At 44.2% G+C, this 27,672-nt stretch overlaps 2 protein-coding genes across 3 annotated transcripts; one reads left to right on the forward strand and one right to left on the reverse strand.

Annotated features, from left to right (window-relative positions):
- The first annotated feature begins 9,789 nt into the window (after window positions 1–9,789).
- Window positions 9,790–13,705, forward strand: LOC100136718 (fast myosin light chain 2). Its single transcript, NM_001124679.1, is given in 7 exon segments — window positions 9,790–9,854; window positions 10,565–10,663; window positions 12,336–12,411; window positions 12,704–12,808; window positions 13,027–13,105; window positions 13,212–13,260; window positions 13,357–13,705. Coding segments are annotated over 7 exon segments (513 nt in total). The 5' UTR covers window positions 9,790–9,851; the 3' UTR covers window positions 13,459–13,705.
- Window positions 13,706–14,606: 901 nt separating this feature from the next.
- Window positions 14,607–27,443, reverse strand: LOC110486679 (TBC1 domain family member 10B). 2 transcript variants are annotated; one of them, XM_021558448.2, is made up of 10 exons: window positions 26,954–27,443; window positions 24,544–25,725; window positions 20,719–20,818; window positions 20,516–20,623; window positions 19,813–19,919; window positions 19,566–19,680; window positions 19,358–19,423; window positions 19,098–19,287; window positions 18,876–19,030; window positions 14,607–18,716 (listed from the first exon to the last, which is right to left on the reverse strand). In XM_021558448.2, the coding sequence occupies exons 2-10, from the start codon at window positions 25,704–25,706 to the stop codon at window positions 17,823–17,825; spliced, it is 2,898 nt and encodes a 965-aa protein (XP_021414123.1). In that variant the 5' UTR covers window positions 25,707–25,725; window positions 26,954–27,443; the 3' UTR covers window positions 14,607–17,822. The 2 variants fall into 2 exon arrangements, with proteins under 2 accessions (XP_021414123.1, XP_021414124.1); XM_021558449.2 differs by having other exon boundaries at window positions 24,553–25,725; window positions 26,954–27,441.
- Between the last annotated feature and the right edge of the window lie 229 nt (window positions 27,444–27,672).

Below are 27,672 nucleotides of genomic sequence, written 5' to 3' on the forward strand. Positions count from 1 at the left end.
GAGCATGGAAGTGTGTCACCTTACACAAAGCACATACATCTGTATATTAACACCTCCTCACACTGTGACAGGATATAAACAAGCCATAGGGTGTAACCCAGGGCTGTTCAATTCCCTTCCTGGAGGGCCAAAACACTTTGTTTCTGCCTGGTAGTTAATCGCACTCACCTGGTGTCCCAGGTCTGAATTAGTCCCTTATTAGAAGGAGAGGATGAAAGTCAGAAGTATTTCGGCCCTCCAAGACCGACATTGAACACCCCTAGTAACCTGTCTTATAATACAGTAGGCTATGTGCACTCTATATAAGGAAGTATGGGGTCCTGTTACAGAACTGTGTGTAGATAATGTATGGTACACCATATGACCAAGCATCCTGGAATGTAACTTCCCTGGTTAAATAAACTAAAGGATCATTAAAAATGACTTTACTTTACACTTTACCATGGCAATAACAAGGCAGATCAGAGGTCATAGAACAACACAGACAACCGACGGCAGGTTACAGGCCCTACCCTAGTCTCCCGACACTGGGGAAGCTTCTCACCTGTCTGGCGGCACTTTGGGTTTAAGTTGTTTAAAATTTAAAAAAAATCAAAGACACCAGACTGGAATATATAAAAACAACTAGAATAGTGGATGAACTATGGATGGACAGTTTTAAAATTGATGATGAGTGGGGGGGGGGGGGGGGGGGGTCAGACAAGTTTCCTTTGCTATTTTGGTCTTTCTCAGCTGTCCCGCATATATATTCTCCTAAGAGCTCCTCCTGCACCCTCAGTCCCCCTCCCTGTGATCCCCTCCAACATGGCATTAGGAGTGGAGCACTTGAGGAGGGAGAGAGAGCTGTTGTGTGTGTTTTTGTTTATGAGTCCACAAGGAAAAATGCTATTTTAGGCTTACGGGTTAGGTTTTGGGTTAGGGTTACAATTGGGGTTAGGGTTACAATTAAGGCTAGGAGTTATGGTTTGATATAGGTTTAAGGGTAGGGGTTTAGGAATAAAGTTAGGGCTATGGTTAGGTTCAAGGTTAGGGTAAATAGGATTTAGGATGGGAATCAATTCTTTGGTCACCACAAGGATAGCAATACAAAACTGTGTGTGTGTGGGGGGGGGCAAGTCTGACTTTCTGTGTGTGGCACTATGAAAGCAAATGAAAGTGTGTGCATCACTAAAGTAATAATAAAACCTAGGAGAAAAGGCATTGGTCAGAAGTTGACAGTGCCTGAAGTTTCTTGGGTTTTTGTCAAAGGTTAACAACATGAGGTTGGATTTAGGGAGTATAGTTTCTTTAGCACTCCTGCCACTGATGGTAAAACCTATTAATGGGACCCTTGTACTAATCAAATTAGCAAAATTTTAAAAATCCCTATAAAAATCTGTCTGTTTAAGCTTGAGATATCTGAATTGTTTTGGGATGGGATGGGCTGCGTCTCCAAACCATACGTTAGATACCATTCCATAAAATCCGCTCCAGCCATTACCACAAGCCTGTCCTCCCCAATTAAGGTGCCACCAACCAACTGTGATACAGTATATATATATATATATATATATATATATATATATATATATATATATATATATATATATATATATATCAATAAATAACCAGTCAAAGGTTTGGACACACCTACTCATTCAAGGGTTTTTCCTTTATTTTCTACATAATTATATATATAATGCCAAGAGCGTGCAAAACTGTCATCAAGGCAAAGGGTGGCTACTTTGAAGAATCACAAATATAAAATATATTTTGATTTGTTTAACACTTTTTTGGTTACTACATGATTCCATATGTGTTATTTCATAGCGTTGATGTCTTCACTATTATTCTACAATGTAGAAAATAGTAAAAATAAAGAATAACACTGGAATGAGTGGGTGTGTCCAAACTCCTGACTGGTACTCTATATACAGTGCATTCAGGAAGTATTCAGACCCCTTGACTTTTTTCACATTCTGTTACATTACAGCCTTACTCTAAAATAGATTTTTTTTAAATGATATCCTCATCAATCTACACACAATACCCCATAATGAAAAAGCAAAAACAGATTCTTAGAAATGTTTGAAAATGTATGCCAAATAAAAAACTGAAATATAACATTTACTTAAGTATTCTGACCCTTACTCAGTACTTTGTTGAAGCACCTTTGGCAGCAATTAAAGCTTTGAGTCTTCTTGGGTATAACCCAACAAGCTTGGCACACCTGTATTTGGAGTTTCCCATTCTTTTCTGCAGATCCTCTCAAGCTCTGTCAGGTTGGATGGGGAGCGTTGCTGCACAGCTATTTTCAGGTCTCTCCAGAGATGTTTGATTGGGTTTAAATCCGGGCTCTGTCTGGGCCACTCAAAGAAATTCAGAGTCTTGTCTCGAAGCCACACCTGCGTAGTCTTGGTCTTTCGTCCAAGAACTCTTTGGCATTCAGGAGTTCAATCTTGGTTTCATCAGACCAGAGAATCAGACCAGAGAATCTTGTTTCTCATCAAATCAAATGTATTTATATAGCCCTTCGTACATCAGCTGATATCTCAAAGTGCTGTACAGAAACCCAGCCTAAAACCCCAAACAGCAAGCAATGCAGGTGTTGAAGCACGTTGGCTAGGAAAAACTCCCTAGAAAGGCCAAAACCTAGGAAGAAACCTAGAGAGGAACCAGGCTATAAGGGGTGGCCAGTCCTCTTCTGGCTGTGCCGGGTGAAGATTATAACAGAGCATGGCCAAGATGTTCAAATGTTCATAAATGACCAGCATGGTCAAATAATAGGTCTGGGACAGGTAGCACGTCCGATGAACAGGTCAGGACTCCATAGCCGCAGGCAGAACAGTTGAAACTGGAGCAGCAGCACGGCCAGGTGGACTGGGGACAGCAAGGAGTCATCATGCCAGGTAGTCCTGAGGCATGGTCCTAGGGCTCAGGTCCTCCGAGAGAGAGAAAGAAAGAGAGAACGAGAGAATTAGAGAGAGCATACTTAAATTCACACAGGACACCGGATAAGACAGGAGAAGTACTCCAGATATAACAAACTGACCCTAGCCCCCCGACACATAAACTACTGCAGCATAAATACTGGAGGCTGAGACAGGAGGGGTCAGCAGACACCGTGGCCCCATCCAATGATACCCCCGGACAGGGCCAAACAGGAAGGATATAACCCCACCCACTTTGCCAAAGCACAGCCCCCACACCACTAGAGGGATATCTTCAACCACCAACCTACCATCCTGAGACAAGGCCGAGTATAGCCCACAAAGATCTCTGCCACGGCACAACCCAAGGGGGGCGCCAGCCCAGACAGGAAGATCACATCAGTGACTCAACCCACTCAAGTGACGCACCACTCCTAGGGACGGCATGAAAGAGCACCTGTAAGCCAGTAACTTAGCCCCTGTAATAGGGTTAGAGGCAGAGAATCCCAGTGGAAAGAGGGGAACCGGCCAGGCCGAGACATCAAGGGCGGTTCGTTGCTCCAGAGCCTTTTCGTTGACCTTCACACTCCTGGGCCAGGCTACAATCATATGACCCACTGAAGAGATAAGTCTTCAGTAAAGACTTAAAGGTTGAGACAGAGTTTGCGTCTCTCACATGGGTAGGCAGACCATTCCATAAAAATGGAGCTCTATAGGAGAAAGCCCTGCCTCCAGCTGTTTGCTTAGAAATTTTAGGGACAATTAGGAGGCCTGCGTCTTGTGACCGTAGCGTACGTGTAGGTATGTACGGCAGGACCAAATCAGAGAGATAGGCAAGAGCAAGCCCATGTAATGCTTTGTAGGTTAGCAGTAAAACCTTGAAATCAGCCCTTGCCTTGACAGGAAGCCAGTGTAGGGAGGCTAGCACTGGAGTATTATGATTAGGATTCTAGCAGCCGTATTTAGCACTAACTGAAGTTTATTTAGTGCTTTATCCGGGTAGCCAGAAAGTAGAGCATTGCAGTAGTCTAACCTAGAAGTAACAAAAGCATGGATTAATTTTTCTGCATTATTTTTGGACAGAAAGTTTCTGATTTTTGCAATGTTACGTAGATGGAAAAAAGCTGTCCTTGAAACAGTCTTGATATGTTCGTCAAAAGAGAGATCAGGGTCCAGAGTAACGCCGAGGTCCTTCCCAGTTTTATTTGATACGACTGTACAACCATTAAGATTAATTGTCAGATTCAACAGAAGATCTCTTTGTTTCTTGGGACCTAGAACAAGCATCTCTGTTTTGTCTGAGTTTAAAAGTAGAAAGTTTGCTGCCATCCACTTCCTTATGTCTGAAACACAGGCTTCTAGCGAGGGGCTTCACCATGTTTCATTGAAATGTACAGCTGTGTGTCATCCGCATAGCAGTGAAAGTTAACATTATGTTTTCGAATGTCATCCCCAAGAGGTAAAATATATAGTGAAAACAATAGTGGTCCTAAAACGGAACCTTGAGGAACACCGACATTTACAGTTGATTTGTCAGAGGACAAGCCATTCACAGAAACAAACAGATATCTTTCCGACAGATAAGATCTAAACCAGGCCAGAACTTGTCCGTGTAGACCAATTTTGGTTTCCAATCTCTCCAAAAGAATGTGGTGATCGATGGTATCAAAAGCAGCACTAAGGTCTAGGAGCACAAGGACAGATGCAGAGCCTCGGTCGGAATCCATTAAAAGGTAATTTACCACCTTCACAAGTGCAGTCTCAGTGCTATGATGGGGTCTAAAGCATTTCGTATACATTGTTTGTCTTCAGGAAGGCAGTGAGTTGCTGCGCAACAGCCTTTTCTAACATTTTTGAGAGGAATGGAAGATTCGATATAGGTCGATAGTTTTTTTATATTTTCTGGGTCAAGGTTTGGCTTTTTCAAGAGAGGCTTTATTACTGCCACTTTTGGTGAGTTTGGTACACATCCGGTGGATAGAGAGCCGTTTATTATGTTCAACATAGGAGGGCCAAGCACAGGAAGCAGCTCTTTCAGTAGTTTAGTTGGAATAGGGTCCAGTATGCAGCTGGAAGGTTTAGAGGCCAAGACTATTTTCATCAGAGTGTCAAGGGATATAGTACTAAAACACTTGAGTGTCTCTCTTGATCCTAGGTCCTGGCAGAGTTGTGCAGACTTAGGACAACTGAGCTTTGAAGGAATACGCAGATTTAAAGAGGAGTCCGTAATTTGCTTTCTAATATTCATGATCTTTTCCTCAAAGAAGTTCATGAATTTAGTACTGCTGAAGTGAAAGCCATCCTCACTTGGGGAATGCTGCTTTTTAGTTAGCTTTGCGACAGTATCAAAAATACATTTAGGATTGTTCTTATTTTCCTCAATTAAGTTGGAAAAATAGGATGATCGAGCAGCAGTAAGGGCTCTTCGATACTGCATGTTACTGTCTTTCCAAGCTAGTCGGAAGACTGCCAGTTTGGTGTAGCAGCAGTAAGGGCTCGTCGATACTGCACGGTACTGTCTTTCCAAGCTAGTCGGAAGACTTCCAGTTTGGTGTGGCGCCATTTCTGTTCCAATTTTCTGGAAGCTTCAGAGCTCGGGTATTTTCTGTATACCAGGGAGCTAGTTTCTTATGAGAAATGTTTTTAGTTTTTAGGGGTGCAACTGCATCTAGGGTATTGCGCAAGGTTAAATTGAGTTCCTCAGTTAGGTGGTTAACTGATTTTTGTCCTCTGACGTCCTTGGGTAGGCAGAGGGAGTCTGGAAGGACATCAAGGAATCTTTGTGTTGTCTGTGAATTTATAGCACGACTTTGATGCTCCTTGGTTGAGGTCTGAGCAGATTATTTGTTGCAATTGCAAACATAATAAAATGGTGGTCCGATAGTCCAGGATTATGAGGAAAAACATTAAGATCCACAACATTTATTCCATGGGACAAAACTAGGTCCAGAGAATGACTGTGACAGTGAGTAGGTCCAGAGACATGTTGGACAAAACTCACTGAGTCGATGATGGCTCCGAAAGCCTTTTGGAGTGGGTCTGTGGACTTTTCCAACGTGAATGTTAAAGTCACCAAAAATTAGAATATTATCTGCTATGACTACAAGGTCTGATAGGAATTCAGGGAACTTAATGAGGAATACTGTATATGGCCCAGGAGGCCTGTAAACAGTAGCTATAAAAAGTGATTGAGTAGGCTGCATAGATTTCATGACTAGAAGCTTAAAAGACAAAAACGTCTTTTTTTTTTTTTGTAAATTGAAATTTGCTATCGTAAATGTTAGCAACACCTCCGCCTTTGAGGGATGCACGGGGGATATGGTCACTAGTGTAACCAGGAGGTGAGGCCTCATTTAACACAGTAAATTCATCAGGCTTAAGCCATGTTTCAGTCAGGCAAATCACGTCAAGATTATGATCAGTGATTAGTTCATTGACTATAATTGCCTTTGAAGTGAGGGATCTCACATTAAGTAGCCCTATTTTGAGATGTGAGGTATCACGATCTCTTTCAATAATGACAGGAATGGAGGAGGTCTTTATCCTAGTGAGATTGCTAAGGCGAACACAGCCATGTTTAGTTTTGCCCAACCCAGGTCGAGACACAGACACGTTCTCAATGGGGATAGCTGAGCTGACTACACTGACTGTGCTAGTGGCAGACTCCACTAAGCTGACAGGCTGGCTAACAGCCTGCTGCCTGGCCTGCACCCTATTTCATTGTGGAGCTAGAGGAGTTAGAGCCCTGTCTATGTTGGTAGATAAGATGAGAGCACCCCTTCAGCTAGGACTCTCATGGTCTGAGAGTCCTTTAGGTGCCTCTTGGCAAACTCCAAGCGGGCTGTCATGTGTATTTTACTGAGCAGTGGCTTCTGTCTGGGCACTCTACCATAAAGGCCTAATTGGTGGAGTGCTGCAGAGATGGTTGTCCTTCTGGAAGGTTCTCCCATCTCCACAGAGGAATTCTGGAGCTCTGTCAGAGGGACCATCGGGTTCTTGGTCATCTCCCTGACCAAGGCCCTTCTCCCCCTCTTCCTCTAGGAAGAGTCTTGGTGGTTCCAAACTTCTTCCATTTCAGAATAAAGGAGGCCACTGTGTTCTTGGGGACCGTCAATACTGCAGAATGGTTTGGTTTTTGCTTTGACATGCACTGTCAACTGTAGGACCTTATATAGACAGGTGTGTGGCTTTCCAAATCATGTCCAATCAATTGAATTTACCACAGGTGGACTCCAATCAAGTTGTAGAAACATCTCAAGGATGATCAATGGAAACAGGATGCACCTGAGCTCAATTTTGAGTCTAATAGCAAAGGGTCTGAATACTTATAAGGTATTTAAAAAAATACATGCTTAATACATTTGCTAAATTTTCAACAATCATTTTTGTTATTTTCTTTGTCATTATGGGGTATTGTGTGTAGATTGACAAGGGGGAAAAATGAATGGAATCCATTTTTGTATATATATATATATATATATATATATATACAGTGCCTTGCGAAAGTATTCGGCCCCCTTGAACTTTGCGACCTTTTGCCACATTTCAGGCTTCAAACATAAAGATATAAAACTGTATTTTTTTGTGAAGAATCAACAACAAGTGGGACACAATCATGAAGTGGAACGACATTTATTGGATATTTCAAACTTTTTTAACAAATCAAAAACTGAAAAATTGGGCGTGCACAATTATTCAGCCCCTTTACTTTCAGTGCAGCAAACTCTCTCCAGAAGTTCAGTGAGGATCTCTGAATGATCCAATGTTGACCTAAATGACTAATGATGATAAATACAATCCACCTGTGTGTAATCAAGTCTCCGTATAAATGCACCTGCACTGTGATAGTCTCAGAGGTCCGTTAAAAGCGCAGAGAGCATTATGAAGAACAAGGAACACACCAGGCAGGTCCGAGATACTGTTGTGAAGAAGTTTAAAGCCGGATTTGGATACAAAAAGATTTCCCAAGCTTTAAACATCCCAAGGAGCACTGTGCAAGCGATAATATTGAAATGGAAGGAGTATCAGACCACTGCAAATCTACCAAGACCTGGCCGTCCCTCTAAACTTTCAGCTCATACAAGGAGAAGACTGATCAGAGATGCAGCCAAGAGGCCCATGATCACTCTGGATGAACTGCAGAGATCTACAGCTGAGGTGGGAGACTCTGTCCATAGGACAACAATCAGTCGTATATTGCACAAATCTGGCCTTTATGGAAGAGTGGCAAGAAGAAAGCCATTTCTTAAAGATATCCATAAAAAGTGTTGTTTAAAGTTTGCCACAAGCCACCTGGGAGACACACCAAACATGTGGAAGAAGGTGCTCTGGTCAGATGAAACCAAAATTGAACTTTTTGGCAACAATGCAAAACGTTATGTTTGGCGTAAAAGCAACACAGCTCATCACCCTGAACACACCATCCCCACTGTCAAACATGGTGGTGGCAGCATCATGGTTTGGGCCTGCTTTTCTTCAGCAGGGACAGGGAAGATGGTTAAAATTGATGGGAAGATGGATGGAGCCAAATACAGGACCATTCTGGAAGAAAACCTGATGGAGTCTGCAAAAGACCTGAGACTGGGACAGAGATTTGTCTTCCAACAAGACATTGATCCAAAACATAAAGCAAAATCTACAATGGAATGGTTCAAAAATAAACATATCCAGGTGTTAGAATGGCCAAGTCAAAGTCCAGACCTGAATCCAATCGAGAATCTGTGGAAAGAACTGAAAACTGCTGTTCACAAATGCTCTCCATCCAACCTCACTGAGCTCGAGCTGTTTTGCAAGGAGGAATGGGAAAAAATGTCAGTCTCTCGATGTGCAAAACTGATAGAGACATACCCCAAGCGACTTACAGCTGTAATCGCAGCAAAAGGTGGCGCTACAAAGTATTAACTTAAAGGGGCTGAATAATTTTGCACGCCCAATTTTTCAGTTTTTGATTTGTTAAAAAAGTTTGAAATATCCAATAAATGTCGTTCCACTTCATGATTGTGTCCCACTTGTTGTTGATCCCACTTGTTGTTGATATATATACCACTACAGAGGTCCTTAAATTCAAAATTAAATAGCCGAATGGTCCTTGGTATAACCATCTTACAACTCCATATGTTAGCCTAATAGAAACCCAGGCTCGGGCCCTTAGACTCTAAAGGGATTATGGGAGACCTAACTACCGACACCAATTAACATGGTCCAATATACACAAACACTGTACCAGAGTGTTCCCAAAATATTCAAAATATTGATGCATTGACAGTATTTTATGTAATGATATTACACATGCATGCTGGACAGTGCAGTGCCATGCAAAATGTGAGAAGGCCGTTTCAATTGCCTGTGGAAATCGCTGGACATATGAACATAGAAAGTGTAGACAGATAAATATATCTACCCATGCATGCACATGCATAAACATTTACATTTCAAGTCGCTGAGAGCACAAAATGTGTTTATTTAAGCCTTTAATATTGTAATGTAAAAACTAAAGTCAATAATAGGTTGATGTGCCACACTGAAGGGTGATGGTGATGGAGACTATGGAGGGGTGGGACGGTACCAAGATGTGTCCAGCCAGCCAGCAGTCCATCAAGCCTTTTACGTCCTGAATGTCCATATTAGTCCACGTGGGACACTAAACGTATGGCCTGGTCCCTGTTGTATCGGGTTCCCTTCATTCCAAGACTCCTGGGTCTATTTCTGATCTCCTGTAAGGTGATAGCTTGTCCCTCATTCTGCCTGTCGCTTAACTTTTGCTTCAAACTCATCCCTCCCTCTCTCCCTCTCTCTGCCTCTACAAATCCAAACTTGAGGCTGTGGCTAAAGTTAGCGCGGTCTACAGAGGTATATAAGCCCCCGAGGATAGGGGTTTAATGCGGCTTCACATCAGTCTCTTCTCTTGTTGACCATCCAAACCTCCATACACACCGTCTCGAGATGGTGAGTAACACCGGTCCTCACTTTCTGACTGCTTACCTGTCCACTACTCTGTGTGCTGTCGATGGGAACCTCCAGGAATAACACAGCATTTCCATATTTTCTCTTTTTCTATTTTAAGCTTTTTTGCTATATTGAAAAATAAATTATGGAACAACTTTTTAAAACTCAACCATACTTTTTTGGGTGGTGACATTTTTAGACATTTTGTGTAAAGCTGTTCCTGGATATACAATATCATTCACAGGATCTAAACATTTTGTTAACACTTTCTTAACAACATTTATATAAAACATGCTGTAAAAGGTTAGCTACCTGAGGAAAATTAATGTTTTATTACATCCACATTCAAAAACATCCTCCTCTGTCCTGAGCCAGAGAAAGAATGTTCCTGAACTTTTCTGAGAACATTTCAAGAGCTAGGTAGTAAGGGATGTTAAACTACATTTAAGACATAGTGGCAGGATTTAATGGTGGACCACACATATTCACCCCACATCACACTGATAGTCGAAGCGAGATAGCAGATGCTAGATGGCAGACGGAACAGTGTACTGGACCTACACACAAGGACATCCTTTCACCTGTCGCTGACCAGGAACAGCTTGACACTGAAGTCAAAGGTCACTAATTGGCCTCCTGAGGGCTACAGCTGAAGGATGAACAGACCTAGAAGGTCCCATTGTTAAGCAGTTGATGTGTTTGTCCTTCAGGCACCCAAGAAGGCCAAGAGGAGGGGAGCAGCAGCAGAGGGCGGTTCCTCCAACGTGTTCTCCATGTTTGAGCAGAGCCAGATCCAGGAGTACAAGGAGGTGAGGATTTCTTAACACACTATGCAACACCTCATCACTTTTACACCTTAAAATGTCAATGGGATAGATTTCCTTTCAACTCCCTATCTGGGCTGAGAGTGAGTGACTCTAGTCTGGCCACCAGTCAGTTTCATTGTAACCTAATTCTGCTGTAGAGTGGCTGAAATAGTTGCTAACACTGAAACAGACAGGCACAGCGGCTAAATTGATACTGTTATAATCATGAGTCAATCATGATGTACTGTTTTTCCTTGTTTCATTAAAGGAGCGAACCCCAAATTAGATTTAGGTGGCTGGCCTCTGATTGGTAAATTCTCAGTGCAGTTGCTATTTTGTCTGCCCCCCCCCCCCCCCCCCCCCCCCTCCCAACTTAAAAAAGCAAAAGAATGTCATGAGGAGAAGCTCTGAAGTTTCTGTAACCTTTTGAAGCTCTCCAGGCCTCCCTCTCGTCTGAGCCTTCAGCTGTCACTCAACCTCTCATCTTAAGTCCTCTGCTGCTGAGGGCTGCATGTTTAAGTATGGCAGGACAACTGGGCCCTGGCTGGCACTCTGCACACAGAGGAGAGGGGAAGGGCAGTGAGGGGGGCGGGGATGAATGGGGGGTGACTGGGGGGGATTGGGGGTGGACAGGGTGAGAACAGGTGGGGACAGAGGAGAACAGAAGAGGTGTGGGGGCACCTTCTTGAGCTTCTGATAAGGTCTAGAGTTTGAAAGGTAGGTTAGTGTACCTGTTTATGAGGAGAGGAAGGTCGGAGAGGTGAATGGTATGTAGATGAAAGACGGAGGGTAGAAAGTGAAAGGAGTGTCGGGAAGGATACTGTATGTATGGAAGGATGGATAAGGTCAGGAAATAGGGATCTGGCAGTAGGTGGGAGATTGTATATGATAGTATGTGTTTTCAAAAGTGTTGTCAAGGGATATGGGCACAGACTTGACGGAGGGAATTCTTGCTGCTGTAAGTGATACAGACTTCTTAAGTATCACTTGGGGAATGTCTGACATCATCATTGGGACCGTCTTAACACTTTGTAAGGATGGGGGGAGTGTGTGTGCATGTGTGTGAGTCAGGAAGATGGATTACCAGCTGCTTTTTTAAGTTCAAGATCAACCATGGGGGTCCTCTTGGGTTTCATAGACGTAAGAGATGAGGTCCAGAGACAGGCTGGGACAGTGGAAGAAGGATTTAACAGGTGTAACTTAATGAGCTCTCCCTAAATTAACGTGTAAGAATTTAAATTTCTTCTGTTCTTCTTTTTTTTTGTAACCCTAACAAGGGTTACATAGCATTGTGCCATAAATAGGCAGCACCTGACACTTAAATGACCATAGTTGACAGAGGTGTCTCTAAGTTGTATGGAGTGCACATGCTACCCACTTCCCACTACGCACAGGACTGAACCCCCCCTCCTCCATGTCCCACTACACACAGGACTGAACCCCCCCTTCTCCACGTCCTACTACGCACAGGACTGAACCCCCCCTCCTCCATGTTCCACTACGCACAGGACTGAACCCCCCCCCCCACATCCTGCCTACGCACAGGACTGAACCCACTCTCCTCCATGTCCCACTGGGGATGACAACTTGGCAGACTCTGGTGACTGGTGTTCATGTCATGCCAGACATTATCTGTCTTCCTCACTTCTTCCCTCCCTCCTTCCCACCTTCTCAGGCTTTCACAATCATTGACCAGAACAGAGACGGTATCATCAGCAAGGATGACTTAAGGGACGTGCTGGCCTCAATGGGTGAGCAAGGGTTACATTTAAGACCTTTTAAGATTCTGAGGACATATGTGACTGACTTGTCTCTATTAAAAGTGTGCCTTAGTATGTCCACAATGTACTGTATATATGTGTGTGTGTGTATGTGTGTGTGTGTGTGTGTGTGTGTGTGTGTGTGTGTGTGTGTGTGTGTGTGTGTGTGTGTGTGTGTGGTTGTGTGTGTGTAAGAGAGAGAGAGAGAGAGAGAGAGAGAGAGAGAGAGAGAGATAGATAGATAATGGTTCTAGCTAACCTACACTCCCTCCCTGCTCTGTAGGCCAGTTGAATGTGAAGAATGAGGAGCTGGAAGCCATGGTCAAGGAGGCCAGCGGCCCCATCAACTTCACCGTCTTCCTCACCATGTTCGGAGAGAAGCTCAAGGGTGGGTCTATAACTCACTGTACTTGCTTGCTTTATTTCTGTTGCACATCTCCTAATTTCTTAATTTGACTCTGTTAGGCTCACTGTCTAACTTGTTATAACCAGGTTATAATCGCTTCAAAGTGTTAGTGGCTTTCTAAGTACACTTCCATATCTGAGGACATTGCATGTGTCTTGCTGCCAGTGTAACATGCCTGACTGACGCTCTGTGTGTCTCAGGGGCTGATCCCGAGGATGTCATCGTTAGTGCTTTCAAGGTCTTGGACCCCGATGCTACCGGTTTCATCAAGAAGGACTTGTGAGAATATTTCCTTCCTTATTTTACAGTTGTAGTAATGAGTGCACTCCATAACAGAATCCACAGCTTCATGAATGTTTCTGACTTTGTCTCCCTCTCTCTCTAGCCTTCAGGAGCTCCTGACCACTCAGTGCGACAGGTTCTCTGCAGAGGAGGTGAATACATTTCTAATCATTCAGTTTGAATATCATCATGATCTCTCGTTGTCCCTTGACTTGGCGAGTGGCTGACCCTCCTTCTCCTCCCCTCAGATGAAGAACCTGTGGGCTGCCTTCCCCCCAGATGTGGCCGGCAACGTAGACTACAAGCAAATCTGCTACGTCATCACACACGGAGAGGAGAAGGAGGAGTAATGAAACAGACAGAAGAAAAGAAAACAGCCTCCCTTGTCATTCTACCTTCCTGCTCCTCTCTTCTTCCTTCTATTTTCTCATACCTTCATTCTCTTTATGTGTACTCATGTGCTCTGTCTCTCACTCACACAAATTCTCTAAAAGACTTGTCTCCACTCAAGACATTTGTGTGAGAGCGGGTGCTCATGGGTTGTCTATGTTTGTTCGTGGGGATATGGGATTATTTTCAATAAAAATGATCTTTTAACATCTCCATCTCTTTCTCAACCGCTTTCCCTTCCCTTAACCCTCTTCCTCCTTTTCATCTCTTACTCCTATCATTGGTTGTTTCCCCAGTCTCTCTGTTAGAAGAAATGCACACAGCAAGTCGTATTCCACTGCTGTGGTATGGATGTGTAAACCCCAAGGTGAAAAGGAGCACCAGTCTTTGCCTCGGCTGCAACAGCTGAGGTTAGACCTGGAAGTCCTTTCACTCCCCCTTAATTTAACCCTCAGGTGGGCAAATAAACCAAACAGAGGGATATCGATCTATAAATATTGTAGATGTTATCTCCTGTAGACAAGATGGGAAAATAGGAGATATTCTAAGAAGGAATGAGGCTAGAGAAAAACATGGTCTCCTTAAAGTGACGGCTACGTTTTTCTCAAGAAGTGAAAGGCTGCTAGAGAGAAGAGAAAGGACCCAAAGAAAACACTCGTCTTCACCTCCTTTCCCTCCTCCCTTTCCTCCTTTAGTTCTACCTCTTTGTTTTCTATAAGCTCCTTTGTTTTCTGCACCTGGACTAGCTTTAGTCTGCCAGAAACTCCTCTGTAACGAATAAAAGGGACTAACTGTGAATAAAAGCTCTTATCTTTTGTACACTAGTGTCTCTGTTCATGAGTGGTTCTGATAGAGTGGGATTGAGAAACAACAGGGCTGGTGTGGGTGTATTTCCTGTGCTGTGTGCATTGGGGGAAGAAATACAAATTGTCTGAGACACCACCAAAATCTTATCCGCAGACTAGGCCCATTTGTAAAGACAGCAATCATACATCTTTACTGCCCCCTGCTGGACCACAGACTGTCTGAAATATGAAGTTTTTCCAGAATGGAATAAAATGTTCATGCACATTGGGAGAATGTGGGCTAAATCAATATGAAACAAGAATGCAAGGCAGAGCAGGATCTTTAATATATTATGGTTTATTATTCATCACAACTGTCATTATCATTATTAATTAAATACATCATGTGTAGATTTTCTGCAGTTAAGGAATGCATTTCAATATCTAGGATTTTATTTCCCACCAATAACAGTTCCATGTAAACTTAAAACAACAAAATACATACAGTTGGGGAGAAACCATGACAAAATAGAAAAACATAACAGCAACAACCTTTAAAAAAAAATCTAATCAGTGGGACGCTCCCGATTAAAAGCAATCAAGCTCAAGGATTTCAGGACCAATGCAGAAATGCACTCAGGACCCAAGTGTCTCTGTTGACTCATCCTGGCTATTTCAGGCATGAGGACTGATTCCAGATCAAGATCAGTTTGAGAGCAATGACAGGATGACTGTCACGACCTCTTGATGACTCAACATAGAATTGAGGACCTTAAGGAGCCTACCCAATTGGATGAAGCCAGGGACTGCTTGGAGAAATATTGCTCTATCCTGATTGGTTAGCATTAGCATTCTCAGGGTTCTCCAACATTCTCAGAGTTCTCCAACTTCTATTTATTGCCATGAAAACTACTGATCTCAGCAGTGGCATTGCTGGCCGTCAGTGCTGCTGTTTGACAACATTCTTTGTGAACAGTAAGGTTTGCATAAACATGTTCAAGTCATCTTCGCCGACTCTACTCTGATCCAAGTGATTCTGAGAAGACTGAAAGCAAAATGTGGGGGAAGAAGGGGAAAAGCATGAGCTTAAAAAATAACATGAGTTGGGGAAAAAAGACAAATAGTGAACAAAAAGGACATTTTGGCTACGATTACACTAAAGACCCTCCTCGCCTACAAAAACAGTACAGAGAATGAGTGTTAAGAGAATCAACGGTTTCCACCAAGGAATGGTGTTACAGTAACTAACCGACACTATCCATCTAATGTACAGTATACATACGTTACATAACACTGTGTGTGAGTGGGTTAGGGAGTTATTAAAACATCATGGTGGTTGGTTACAACATACTGGCGTGACAAAGACAGACAACTTCAGATCTTCAATTTACAACCCTTGTCAGAGTTGACTAAATGCCTCCCAGTATCTCATACAGTACTTTATGACCTTCGGCTCACTCAAATGATGTCATATCTAAAATACTCATGTGAATCTTAGTTCATCGGTTGATGGTCATTCCCCTGTTCTTCAATCACTGTCAGGTTTAATACTGTAATAAGGTAAATGGAGAATTGTGGACCTAACATTATCCATAGCTACCACAGTAAACTTGAAATTTGAAATGACATAAACAGGATTTGTTATCTTAGAAGATGAGGACAAGTGTGCAATAATGAAATCAAAACAGCCATACCAGTATCTAAAAAAAACCAATACTTAACATTATCCTCAAACTGGGCTTCACATCGCCAGCCGTCCTTCCAGTTAACCAGGTGTCCTTTACTCGCATAGAAAAATAGCAGTCAAATCCAAAATAAAGAATACATATATAATATGATTAAATTAACCAACTTTGTACATAAATACATCATAGCCTGAAGGTCAGAGTTCAGAGGTTAATGCTACATTGGCAAGCCTGACCCACCCAGCACCAAGTGGCTTCCTATGGGTCCTAAAGGTGCAGGTGTAAGAGGTGAAACTATCCCATTGAGATGGAAATAGGCCTCATCATTGTATCTGTGCCATTATAGCATCTGTGACAGCTTCATTGAGGCAATCTCCATTTCAAAGTAGTCAATTTTCTTCTTCCCTATTGGCTGATCCCTCCCGATGTCCTGGTTGCACAACTCCAACAGGGTCACCAGTAGGGATCGGTCAATGAAGTTGGAAGTCCCACCATGTTGACTACATTCAAATGGTGGAAGCCCTCATGGCCCTGCTCATGCTAAAACAGCCCTTTGGCCACTAGAGGCCTCTATCATTCTGTATTAACTATCCAGATGAGATTCAACAATCTACCTACCTACCAAACAGGAGTGGCCAACTTAAGTTTCTCAAATCACTCTAAATAGATCACATTCCAATGGGTTAATTTAATAAAAGCCTCACCCTTATTACTATTTGGCTAAATAAAATATATATTATTTAATTTATCACAAGCAGAAAAATAATAGATGGACATTTGGTCTGGCGGGCAGATTCAGAGTTGTCATTGAATGCAGAAGGACCCTCCCTCACTGAACTACCAGTATCTATTATCATCTCCCACTATAAACATACTCAAGAGAAACTTGAAAAGACAAAAAAAAAATTACATTCTAAAATTAAATCACTCTGTGTTGTTAGGGAGGTGCCATCCTGATCCATGCATATCTGTCTGTCAAGGCTCAGAATGTCATGTTCATTTCTCCCTCTCCTTACAAACCCTCCCTATCGCAGTGTACATCTTTCCATTTACCTGTTATCTCTCCATTTACCTTTAGTCACTGGTCAGAGGACTAGAGATCAAGAGATGAGAGAAAGGGGGGAGAAAACAAGCAACTCAAAAAAGAAGACAAAGACATGAGAGAAAGAGCAGAGAAACTGGGTGGCAATATTGAACGGTAACTCAGCTCACTACGCTACTAAGGCACACACTCACACAACACTTAACACTACAATAAATAGGTCCTCCCAGACATCCAAATACCATAGTACTACCAGCAATCACGGTCTTCAGTGCCTGGGTTTGAGATATTTTTCAATTGTTTACTTTTATCTGCAGGCATTCCGGTTGGACATCTGACCACAAACTGGACATGACAGGGCATTATGGGGAACGACTCAAGGGTCCTACATGGATTTAGGATGTTCTATAACTCCCACCTACTCTATGTCCAACGGCTTGTCTGTCCACCAGCTTTAGTCTGATAAAAACTAAATAAAATAATAAACTAAATGAGAAAACGGTTGTGTGATGTTGGGAGATCCATTGTGAACCACACAGACAATTCTCCAGTTGCAAAAGGAAACGTGTCCCATCTTAATTATTCAAACTCATTGATGAAGAAAGCATGAGGGGGTTATATGAGGGGGCATGACCCCTGGGGTGCTAATAAAACCATGATCCAGATGTCTCCTGACTATATGTAGTCCTCAAGATGCACTATCCAGGAGGCCTTCTCCTTTTCTCTCTCTCGTTCTACTTCTGGGGGTCTTTTGTTTCCATGTCCTCTTTTTTTCCTTCTCCGTTTTCTTTCTGAAGGAATAACAGGAGAAACTAGGCTGAATCTCTTGGTGCTGTGGCTCCATTCTTCTCCTCTGCCTCTCCTCCCCCTCTGTCCTTTTTCTTCCCCCCTTTCTCCTTTTTCTTCTCTTTCTCTGCCCGCTCCTTCTCCTTCTTCTGGCTCTCCTTGTCTGCTTTGTCCTTCTTCTTCTCCTTTTCTTTCCTCTTCTCCTCCTCCTTCTCTTTCTTCTTGTCTTCCTTGCTCCTCTTCTTCTTCCTGTCATCCTCTCCTCCTGTAGCTGCTGCTCCTCCTCCTCCACCTCTCCCTCCGTCTGGGAACGGGGGCAGAGGTGTGTTGTTAGCGGTGGGTGATGGGATGGTGGGTGTGATCTGCTCAGAAGTGACTTTGGGGGAGAGGGTGTTGGGTGGTGTATGGTGTACTGGGGCTGATGCACCAGGCTGGCTCTGTGCTGAGGTCTGGGCTGGGCCAGAAGAGGGGCCTGGACCAGACCCAACCAAAGGACTCTGAGAGGCAGGCGCCCTAGCTACAGAACCACTAGACATGGGTGGTTTGTGGGCGGGGCCTCTGGGTGGGCTTGAAGCTGCCGCTGAGGGGTTCTGTCGCTGCATGGCCTCCATCCCAGAGGCCCCAGAGAAGGAGCCCATCTTCTGAGAACGGAAGGGGGTTTTGGACTTGCGGAAGCCGGGGAGGGAGAGCAGGCTGGAGGAGGCCCTGAGGGGCCCTGGAGGGGGGATGGACCCCAGGAAGGAGAAGCTACCCCCGGAGCTGATGGCGGAGGCCCGACGCTTGTGCTCGTGGATGTCCCGTGTCCCGTGGAGCCTTCGGACAGGCTGGTGGGTCAGTTCGCCCCTGGACTCCCTCCACTTCCTTACCTGAATACTACACTCCCTCTCGATCAGAGCCTCGGTCACCGCTAGGGACACCACCTACACACAGACAGAGACATACAGAGGAAGTCATCAAACCAGATTTAGACACACAGACAGTGAAACGTCAGTTGACTCATTTGACTCGTGTCAATGAGTCAGAGTAGGAGTATGTTTAGAGAACACATGTATGTCTGTAAACACTGTTTACAGTCTCACCTCCTGCACCAATAGGTCCTCTCTGACAGACTCAGGTGGGATGTTCCGGAGGCGCTCCATGGTTTCGTACATGCCCTGGACCTCCCGCAGTTTATCCACCGAGCCAAGCATCTGCTTGAGCAGCACAAGGCCCACACGGAACACTATCTTCACTCCTAGAAAACAGCACAGTTAGCTAATAGTTAGCCACAGCATCATGTGCACTGTGTGTGTGTGTCTTACCCTCACAGAAGAACATGTCCCACACACGTAGCACACAGGACCACGGCAGGGTGCGTGAAAAGACACACATGAACCACTCGGTCATGTAGAGAATGGGGTCTATCTTAAACTTCTTCAGGTGACGGTAGGCCATGGGACAGACACGACGTAGCAGAGAGAAGAAGATCTCTCCATCCAACTGGATTGCTTCCTAAAAGAATGATGAGTCGGCTCAGTGTACACCGAAGAAGAAGATACAGTGTGTTCGTTCATTTACTCACCAATCCAGCACTATAATATCCAGGCAGGTACGTCTCACAGATCTGCACCAGACACCAGAAGGCATGCTGCAAGTTGGGAATATACACATTATACCACATTATGAACACCTAGCCCCATCCCATTACTTCATCATTCTAGAACATTGTTCCCATTCCCAGTTTCCTCCACAGTCCTCCTCCCTCTCTGTGTCCCTCAGCAGCCCCTCACCTCCGCAGGCATGTGCATGAGCAGGACAGCAGCCACCGGGGCCTGGGCCTGGCAGTATCCCTCTTCAGGTCTGTACACTGTGTAGGCTTTCAGTACCCGGTACAGATCCTGCTGCCTGGAGACCACACCAGAAGAGAACAGACAGTTAGCACACATGCACTCAAAGTACATTTTTATTGTACATGTCAGCATGCTCTACATGGACTGAACAAATCCTATTATACGTCAGTAAAGCATGGTCATTTACCCGTGTCCACCGCGAGCAGCAAACATCTCATGGAAGGGGAACTGTCTATGCAGGTCCTTCTCTATAATGTCCAACCATTTAGGGTCTCCCTGCTCCCTCTCCAACTCCTACAGAGATTAAGAGAGAAATAAATGTTCAGATCATATCTAATTGAGCAACTTTAAAGCAACATATCTAGTTGGAGCAGCATAATATGGAACAGGACTGAGTATAACTAGGCCTTTAACAAAGCATGTCTGTGTCAGAGTGAAAGCAGAGAAAGGGAAGGAAAAGGGTTTATCTGATATGATCTGTCCAGACCTCCAGGTCTGTGAAGGTAGACCCAGTCAGGCTGGATTACTACCCAGGATAAGAGGCTTAGAGCTGGGGAGGTCTCTGCGCCCCTTAATAAACACCCCTGGAGATCTAACTGGTCGAACGAGCCACAACTCCTCCCCATCACATTAACTTCTGTTCCAGTTAGTCTGTCTACCTAGAGGTCACTGAAGAACTTCTGTACTCAAATATGTTCTTTTGATTACAGTGACATTTTGACTACAATGACCCTAAATAGAGGCTGTAGGAATGATGGCCTCGGATTTGAATGGGTGAAGAGTACATAGGCAGAGTTAGTCTTTTTTGAGTGTCTGCTTCACAATAGACATGTTTTGCATAGTGGAAGTGTGAGTATGAAGACAGAAAGGGTGTGGGTTAGTGGCAGTACCTCAAACTTGCCCGGGTTGGAGTCCAGGAGTTCCTTGCTGTTGGAGAGCAGCTGCCAGGCTTTAGCCCTGAGAGAAGAGGGGATCCCCTTCCTACAGCGCAACTTTACCTGGAACACACACATACACTTATGTTATACTCACATACAATGTATGTAATAGATAAACAATCTCATACCATACATAGCCAGATGTAGCTAAGTACCTTTTGGAAGCGTCTTGAGACCCATTTGTCCCAATTGTTGAACATGTCCAGCCATTTCAGCTCTCTCTGCCGTGCTACATCAACTCTGATGTCCTTATCACTGTAACACATGGAGAAAGAGTTAACAACATAAACACCAAGACACACATGCATGTCAACCACACTGGGCATGTAAGACAGTGTATTTATTGCTTTCCAGGGATTTTTCTGCCATTGAAATCCTTGGGCAGAGCACCTAATTATTATTTTTTATATATAATTGAAATATATTTTCAGGATGGAAAAATGCTTCCACTGTCAACGTAACCGACTTAAACCAGATCAGATTACTGAGACTGCCAATGTTTGTGCTCCATTGGGCAGCACTTACACTGGTGCTAAGTGTCTGGATTATTCCTTTCATCTGGATGATCAGAGTGTGTGGAGAGCACAGCAGAATGATGCCGCCATCATGGCGATCCACAAGTCTGTCTGAAGAAGAGTCGCTTCAATTAGATGTTCAGCATAATTCAGGATAAAGTGTATCGAAAAACTCCAAGAGGAGATGGAACACATAGCACCCATTACCATGTCTTCATCCCCTCTACATTGACTGACCAAATGATCCAAGCTTATCATGCCAACCCCATGTGTGGCCATCTTGGAGTTTACAAGACCTACCGAAGATTACAGGGGGTTGCTTACTGGCCAGGCTTACGGGTTGATACCAAGAAGTTAGTACACAGTGGGAAGTCTGCCAGAAATACAAACCAGACATTGGCAGACATGCCTGGAAACTGCAGCAGACATGGTGAACCATCCCAATGGAGTGCTGGGAATTTACCTCATGGGACCTTTTCCTCCCAACTGGGAAGGAATTTTTATTGGTGGTAGTGGACTACCACACACACTGGTTGGAGTCGTTTCCCCTCCGCAAAGCCACTGCATCCGCCATTGCTCTAATTCTGCGAAGAAGTGTCTTTACCAGATTCCAGACCAAATTCTCTCTGACCGAGGTCCGCAGTTCATATCAGGAATCTACAAAGAGCTCAGTACCTACTGGGGTGTAGCTGGCAACTAACCACGGCCTACCATCCTCAGACCAACCTGACCGAGAGGGTAAACCGCACCGTGAAGGAGATGATTGCTTCATTCGAGGTGGGATCAGCATCTTCCTGAGTTTCGCTTTGCACTGAAATCCACAGTCCAGTAGATTTCTGGGGTAAGATGGACTGAGTCTTGCAAAGTTCCAACATTTCACCTGACTGCCCAGCATTTGATGCAGTCCAACAGCACCACACATTGCTAGCCAGAGTGGAGGCCAGCAGAATCAAAGCCAAACAATGACAGGTCAGAAACTATGACAAACATAGACGAGAGTTTCCCACCACAGTCTCATGTCTGGGTCTGTTATCATCTATCAAAGGCTTCCAAACAGTCCACTGCCAAGCTAGCTTCAAGATGGAAAGATCCATACTGTGTGGTGCAGTAGTTGTGGCCGGTGAACTACTTAGTCTGTTTGGAGGACACTTGGGAAGATGTCAGGACGGTGCATGTTGTTGACCTAAAGCCCTGCTACAATACTGCAGAGGAGGCAAAAACAACACCTGCAGGAACTCTTCTTGGAGGGGGACTTCCCTGGTTTAGTGTAGGAGAAATCTGAACCTGCCAAAACCTGCATCCTCTCTGTTTCTACAGGCTTTGGCAAAATCCTGCACGGAGCCTTCACCATGCCCTGCCACTTTAAGAGCGCATCAGCAGTCAGGAAGGAGGAAATAACGATAGCTCTTCCGGCTCTCTGTGAAGAGCTCTCAGTTGGCGTGGAAGTTTGACAGTGTGTGCAACTCGGCAGAAGTATTGTTTATTTTCAGCATGCTTAGTTGTGAAGTGTTTAAGTCGATCACTGGTGTTACCGCTCTAGGTCGTGGCTGTAATCTTTTGGGACCGCTCCTGTCATTGTTCGCATGGAGTAGTAACAACATTGTTGCGAAGCTTTGAAAAACAAACCATCAGGTGTATCAGACAGACAGTGTAACTGCAAGTCCCCCCGCCCTCTCATATTCCCTCTATCACTCCTGTGCTTTTTACGCTACACTCTAGGCAGTCTCTTCTGCTGATGTGTGTGGATCTGGTACTCTATCCTACTCTTTTCCTTTCAGCATGGTTAATACCTGCCTGGCGCCCAAAACAAAATCTTTTACCCCTCTCTAAATATTCCTCTACAAAGTACGTAGAAAAGATAATAGACCTCATATTATATATACTATTTTTTAATAATAGAATATTTAAGAACTAACATCAGCAAAATAAAAGCTAAAATTACAAAAACAATTAATTGAACAGTATCAACTTTGTTATTATGTTTGAGCAAAAGAACACAGCATTAGAAATGGCAAAATGCATAGAATTGCAGGTAATTCACCTTAAAAAACTACAAAAATGTTCTCAGCTCCAAGGCAGAATATGTAGAATTGCAGGAAAGTAGATTTAAAACAGCAAAAATGTATCTCGGTGCCATGGAGAAATTTGGAGAAATGCAGGAAATTGTCTTAAAAATAAAAAAAATTGGGGGCCTCTAAAATTCAGCCCCACTGACGGGCTGACTGTGCCCCTTGTCACAACCCCTGCCATGCCCACCACTTAACACATTTTTGTTCTGGATTTTAAAAAACTGCTTATCTAAATACGGATATCCTAAGAATGGATGCAGCCACAGGGTCATGTTCATTCAGTATATTTCAAACAGGAGCTAGAGTTGTTTTAAATGGAAGCTGTGCGACCTGAGATTCTTTAAAAGGAATACTCATCTACAGATTTATATTATACTTCATATTATATGCTAATTTACAATATTTCTGTCCTACACTACTCTCTCTCACACAGACACCCTTTGATAACGACACTGAAGTGGAACAGGCTTAATCAATACCAAACTAAATCAATAAAACAGAAGAGGAAGTGCACTTAGAGAGACTGTCCGAGGGGAGGGGCAAGATACGTTCTCCAGAAAGAGAGGGAAATGGGTGGCTGGGCGAGGCACAGTCAGTACATATTGTGTCACAAAAGCGCTCTCAGCACTATCTATCTGAGTCACACAAAGGAGAGATGAAGGACAGACCGATAAGTTTAAAGTGGATATAGGGAGGACTGGACAAAAAGTGTGGGGAGGGAGAGATCACTTGGGCAAGATGGGTGACTCGGAGAAGATGACCAAGCCAGGAAAGACGGTTGATTGTCAAAGACTCCAGCCCCCCAAGTCATAGAGTTCTGCTACCGCACGGCAAGCGGTACTGGAGCACCAAGGGACCAAAAAGCTCCATAACAGCTTCTACCCACAAGCCATAAGACTGCTTAACAGTTAATCAAATGGCTACCTGGAGTATTTGCATTGACCCCCTTTGGTTAATTATACGTTTTTGCACAGACTATGTACACTCACTGGACTCAACCATACTACACTGACATTCCAACACACACACATGCATATTGACGGTACACATACACATATCCAATCCCACTATGATTCTGCTACCCTATGTTTAGATCTATGCATAGTCACTTTACCTCTACCTATGTATTGTGTTACTATTTTTCCTTTAGTTTATTTAGCAAATGTTTAGCTTTTTTAATTTTTACTCTGCACTGTTGGTTAAGGACTAGTAAGTAAGCATTTTACGGTAAGGTCTACTACAACTGTTGTAGTCGGCGCATGTGACAATTAGAATTTTCTTTAAGAGAGAAAAAAACAAACCAGTGTAATTGCCCATCTACAGTCAGAGTGAAGACACAATAGATGTGTATTTTACATGGGTGTGTGCATAGAGTGAGGGTGTGTTTTTGTTTTACCATGCCCACCTGCCCTCGCTGTACTGGGTCCCGCCGAGGAAGCCATATTTGTCAGTGCGTCTAACAGCCAGGCCGTTGATCTCTGAGTCTGACCCGATAGAGCTTCCATCCTCCCCCAGGCCAGACAGAGACTCCAGGGTCCCTGACATCATGCTGGCTGACTCCAAGTAGCTGAGGGTGTCTGGGGCTGGGGCTCTGGGGTAGGGCAGGGAGAGGGAGACAGGTTCCTGGATCACTGGGGGGCTGGGGTGCACTGCTCTGGAGGGGGTGTTGGGTAGCTCTGCCATTCTGGGAGATTGGCTTGAGGTCTCAGGTATAGGAGACAGGCTGGGGGTGTCCAGTTTGGGAGGGTTTGGGCTTTCTTCTGGTGGCAGACGATTTTGTGCTTCAGGGGCTGCAGCTGCTTGGGTGGAGTCTGGAGGAGGGGGAGTGTAAGTGGGGGCAGGAGGAGGGGGAGTGTAAGTGGGGGCAGGAGGAGGGAGAGATTCCACCATAGACTGAGGCTGAGCATAATCAGTAGCAGGATTAGTGTTCACAGTGACATGAACACTGGGGTAGAGATTAGGGGTGAGATTAAGACAGGAGGAGGGGCTGGTAGTCTGCTGTGTTACCCCCTGTACCTCTTGCTCACTGTGGGCCTGTGTAGGGCCCTCTGAGGGGGCATTTAACAGCTGCTTGCCCCCTGGGTTACTCACTTCCTGCTTTACAGCCAACACTGGGCTGGCCCCTGCCCCCATGTATGTCTCCTTTACTCCCTCCCTCAGCCACAATGCTACATCTACAGGTAGGATGGCAGGAGTATCTAGGGCTATTACAGGTAAGGGGGCAGGTCTCTCTGGGGGTATTAGAGGTGGGGGCACTGGAGTCTCTGGAGTTAACGCTGATGAGACGCGTTTGGGGGGACTCGGTGGAGGTCCTCTCCCCCCTCTCTTGGGAGACTTGGGAGAAGGAGGGTGAGAAGGAAGCATCTCTCCTGGTACAGTTAATGTCAGAGAAGCTTTGTCACCGTACAGAGAGGACTTGGGGATTGGGTTCTCCTTAGTGGGCTCTGGGGTGGTGCTGCTGGGAGGAGGGGGGGCAGTAGAGGGTATGGGGAAGGAGGGGGCAGCATGTGTGTCACCTATAGCTGGAGGTGAGGGGATTAGGGCGGAGATTTCGGCCATAGCTCCTCCTTATTTTCTCCTTGACAGATGGAAAGAGAAGACAGTAAGGTTTCATGAGAAACCAAAGTTAACAAAACTCTTAATCATGATCACATGGAAACAACCTCTCCACATTTCCATAGTGTATTAGAGTAAATTATGTTGGACTGATGATAATAAATAATACTGAGGCCATCAGTCCCTGCCCCACACTTTTCAGACAAATTTTTCACAAAAAACAAAGTCTTTGCTTCCACAATGTTAAATTAAGAAGTTGGCCGTATATTTCAAAATCATGGACATTATTTGCGAGATAGGCTAATGCCCAAAGTTTTACTGGCTACTATATTGGTGGAATTGCAGTTTTGAACAGTGGGGAAGATTCTAATAACAGACAATGAAAACCAGCTAAATTTAAACAAACACAGTTCCCTATATCTGAAAGAGGACATTGGCCATTCATTACACACCTACCTCCTACTCTTTGTCTTCTATTTGATATTTAGTTAGTGGACATGGGTTTGGATTTTTCGAATTATTGCCCATTGGGGTATTTTCAACAAGCACCATCTCCACAATACAGTAACAATACAGTAATAGGTAGAATTATGCATGTCTATCTGAGGTTTCGCTTAATTTAGTTCAATATGATGATTTGAGCTGTGTTATTTACTATACCCAAACTCACCTCTTCATTTTTGCCCAATATCTCTCCAGTGTCATCGAACACTGAAAATTCACGGACAATCTACAGAGCTTGATGTTGACAATGACATGTCTACAATTCAAATACATTGTAGAATACATTCATTCAAAAGACTGCCTGGCCCTTACGATCAACTCAGGTGTGGCCACAAACAATATCAAGTGCATGCACTAACAAACACAACAGTCAGACAAAATTACCTTCGCTAGCATCCACCGATACAGTCCCTTGTTTCTTCTACCAAGATTACGGACAAGATTGTATTTATATTTCGCTGATCTAAGCAGGTTGGTTTGCTAACTCGCGTCAGCCAACACGCTAACTACCTAGCTACTATAGCTACCTAAAAACGAACGATTGTGTTTTCATATCCTCTCGAGGCCTCATTCAAAGCAACACAACTTCCCAATTCAACCACAGGAAAATTATATTGTTGCCAAACAGGCATCTTCGTTTTCTAGTGGTCCACTCCCCTCCCTGACGTTTGGGCCCTGCCTGACCATAGGGTCCACGGCCTTGCCCATCCGCTTCCCTCGATATAAACTCTCTCGTGTAAACTTACCCACGGCCCGCGTGTCTACGTGATCCGTCCGCCTGGACGCCCAGGGCAGGGGGTTTGTCCGCGGGCCCCCCACAGCTCCGGTCCGCTAAGCTCCTCCGTTCAATGAAAGCACGACAATGAGAAGCTGGACTGTCCAGGCAACAAAGGGAAAATAAATAGACAACGGCTGAGCAGGTTAGGAGGCGCAATGTCCCCCAAAACTAGCTAGCTAGCTAGTTAGTTAGCTTGCTGGCTAATGATGTTAGGCGAGTGTTAACCTAGCTGTCTGTTTGGGTTACTCTCTGACATAACTGCAGAGAGTTTAAATCTTACAAATGTATATCATTTTACGACCAAATGGTATTCCTTTCTTCCAAACTGTCCTTCACAATCAGTGTGGTCGTGCTGCTGTTAGACATTTAGCACAAATCGCCTGCATTTCCTTCTGCTGACAGCCACGTGCGCGCTCCTGTTAGTGCGATCGGGCACTCACACGTATAGGCATAATCGGGACCATCTGTCAACACGAGTGGCAAAGAAAATAATAATATCAGGTTAAACTAGAACTAAGTAGATAGTATTTGTCTCAAATAATCTTTCATTTTCAAATATGTTGTTAAATTTGTATATGCACCGTTTGATTGAACTAAACTATCCTCTGTTTTTTCACGGTAGCAAACATTTACCGGATTGTCGCTGTCTCTCGGTACTCTGCTTCCCTCTGCTGTTGGTATAAGGCC

The sequence above is a fragment of the Oncorhynchus mykiss genome, chromosome 13 (genome assembly GCF_013265735.2).
Source record: "Oncorhynchus mykiss isolate Arlee chromosome 13, USDA_OmykA_1.1, whole genome shotgun sequence".
In the NCBI taxonomy this organism is placed as follows: domain Eukaryota; kingdom Metazoa; phylum Chordata; class Actinopteri; order Salmoniformes; family Salmonidae; genus Oncorhynchus; species Oncorhynchus mykiss.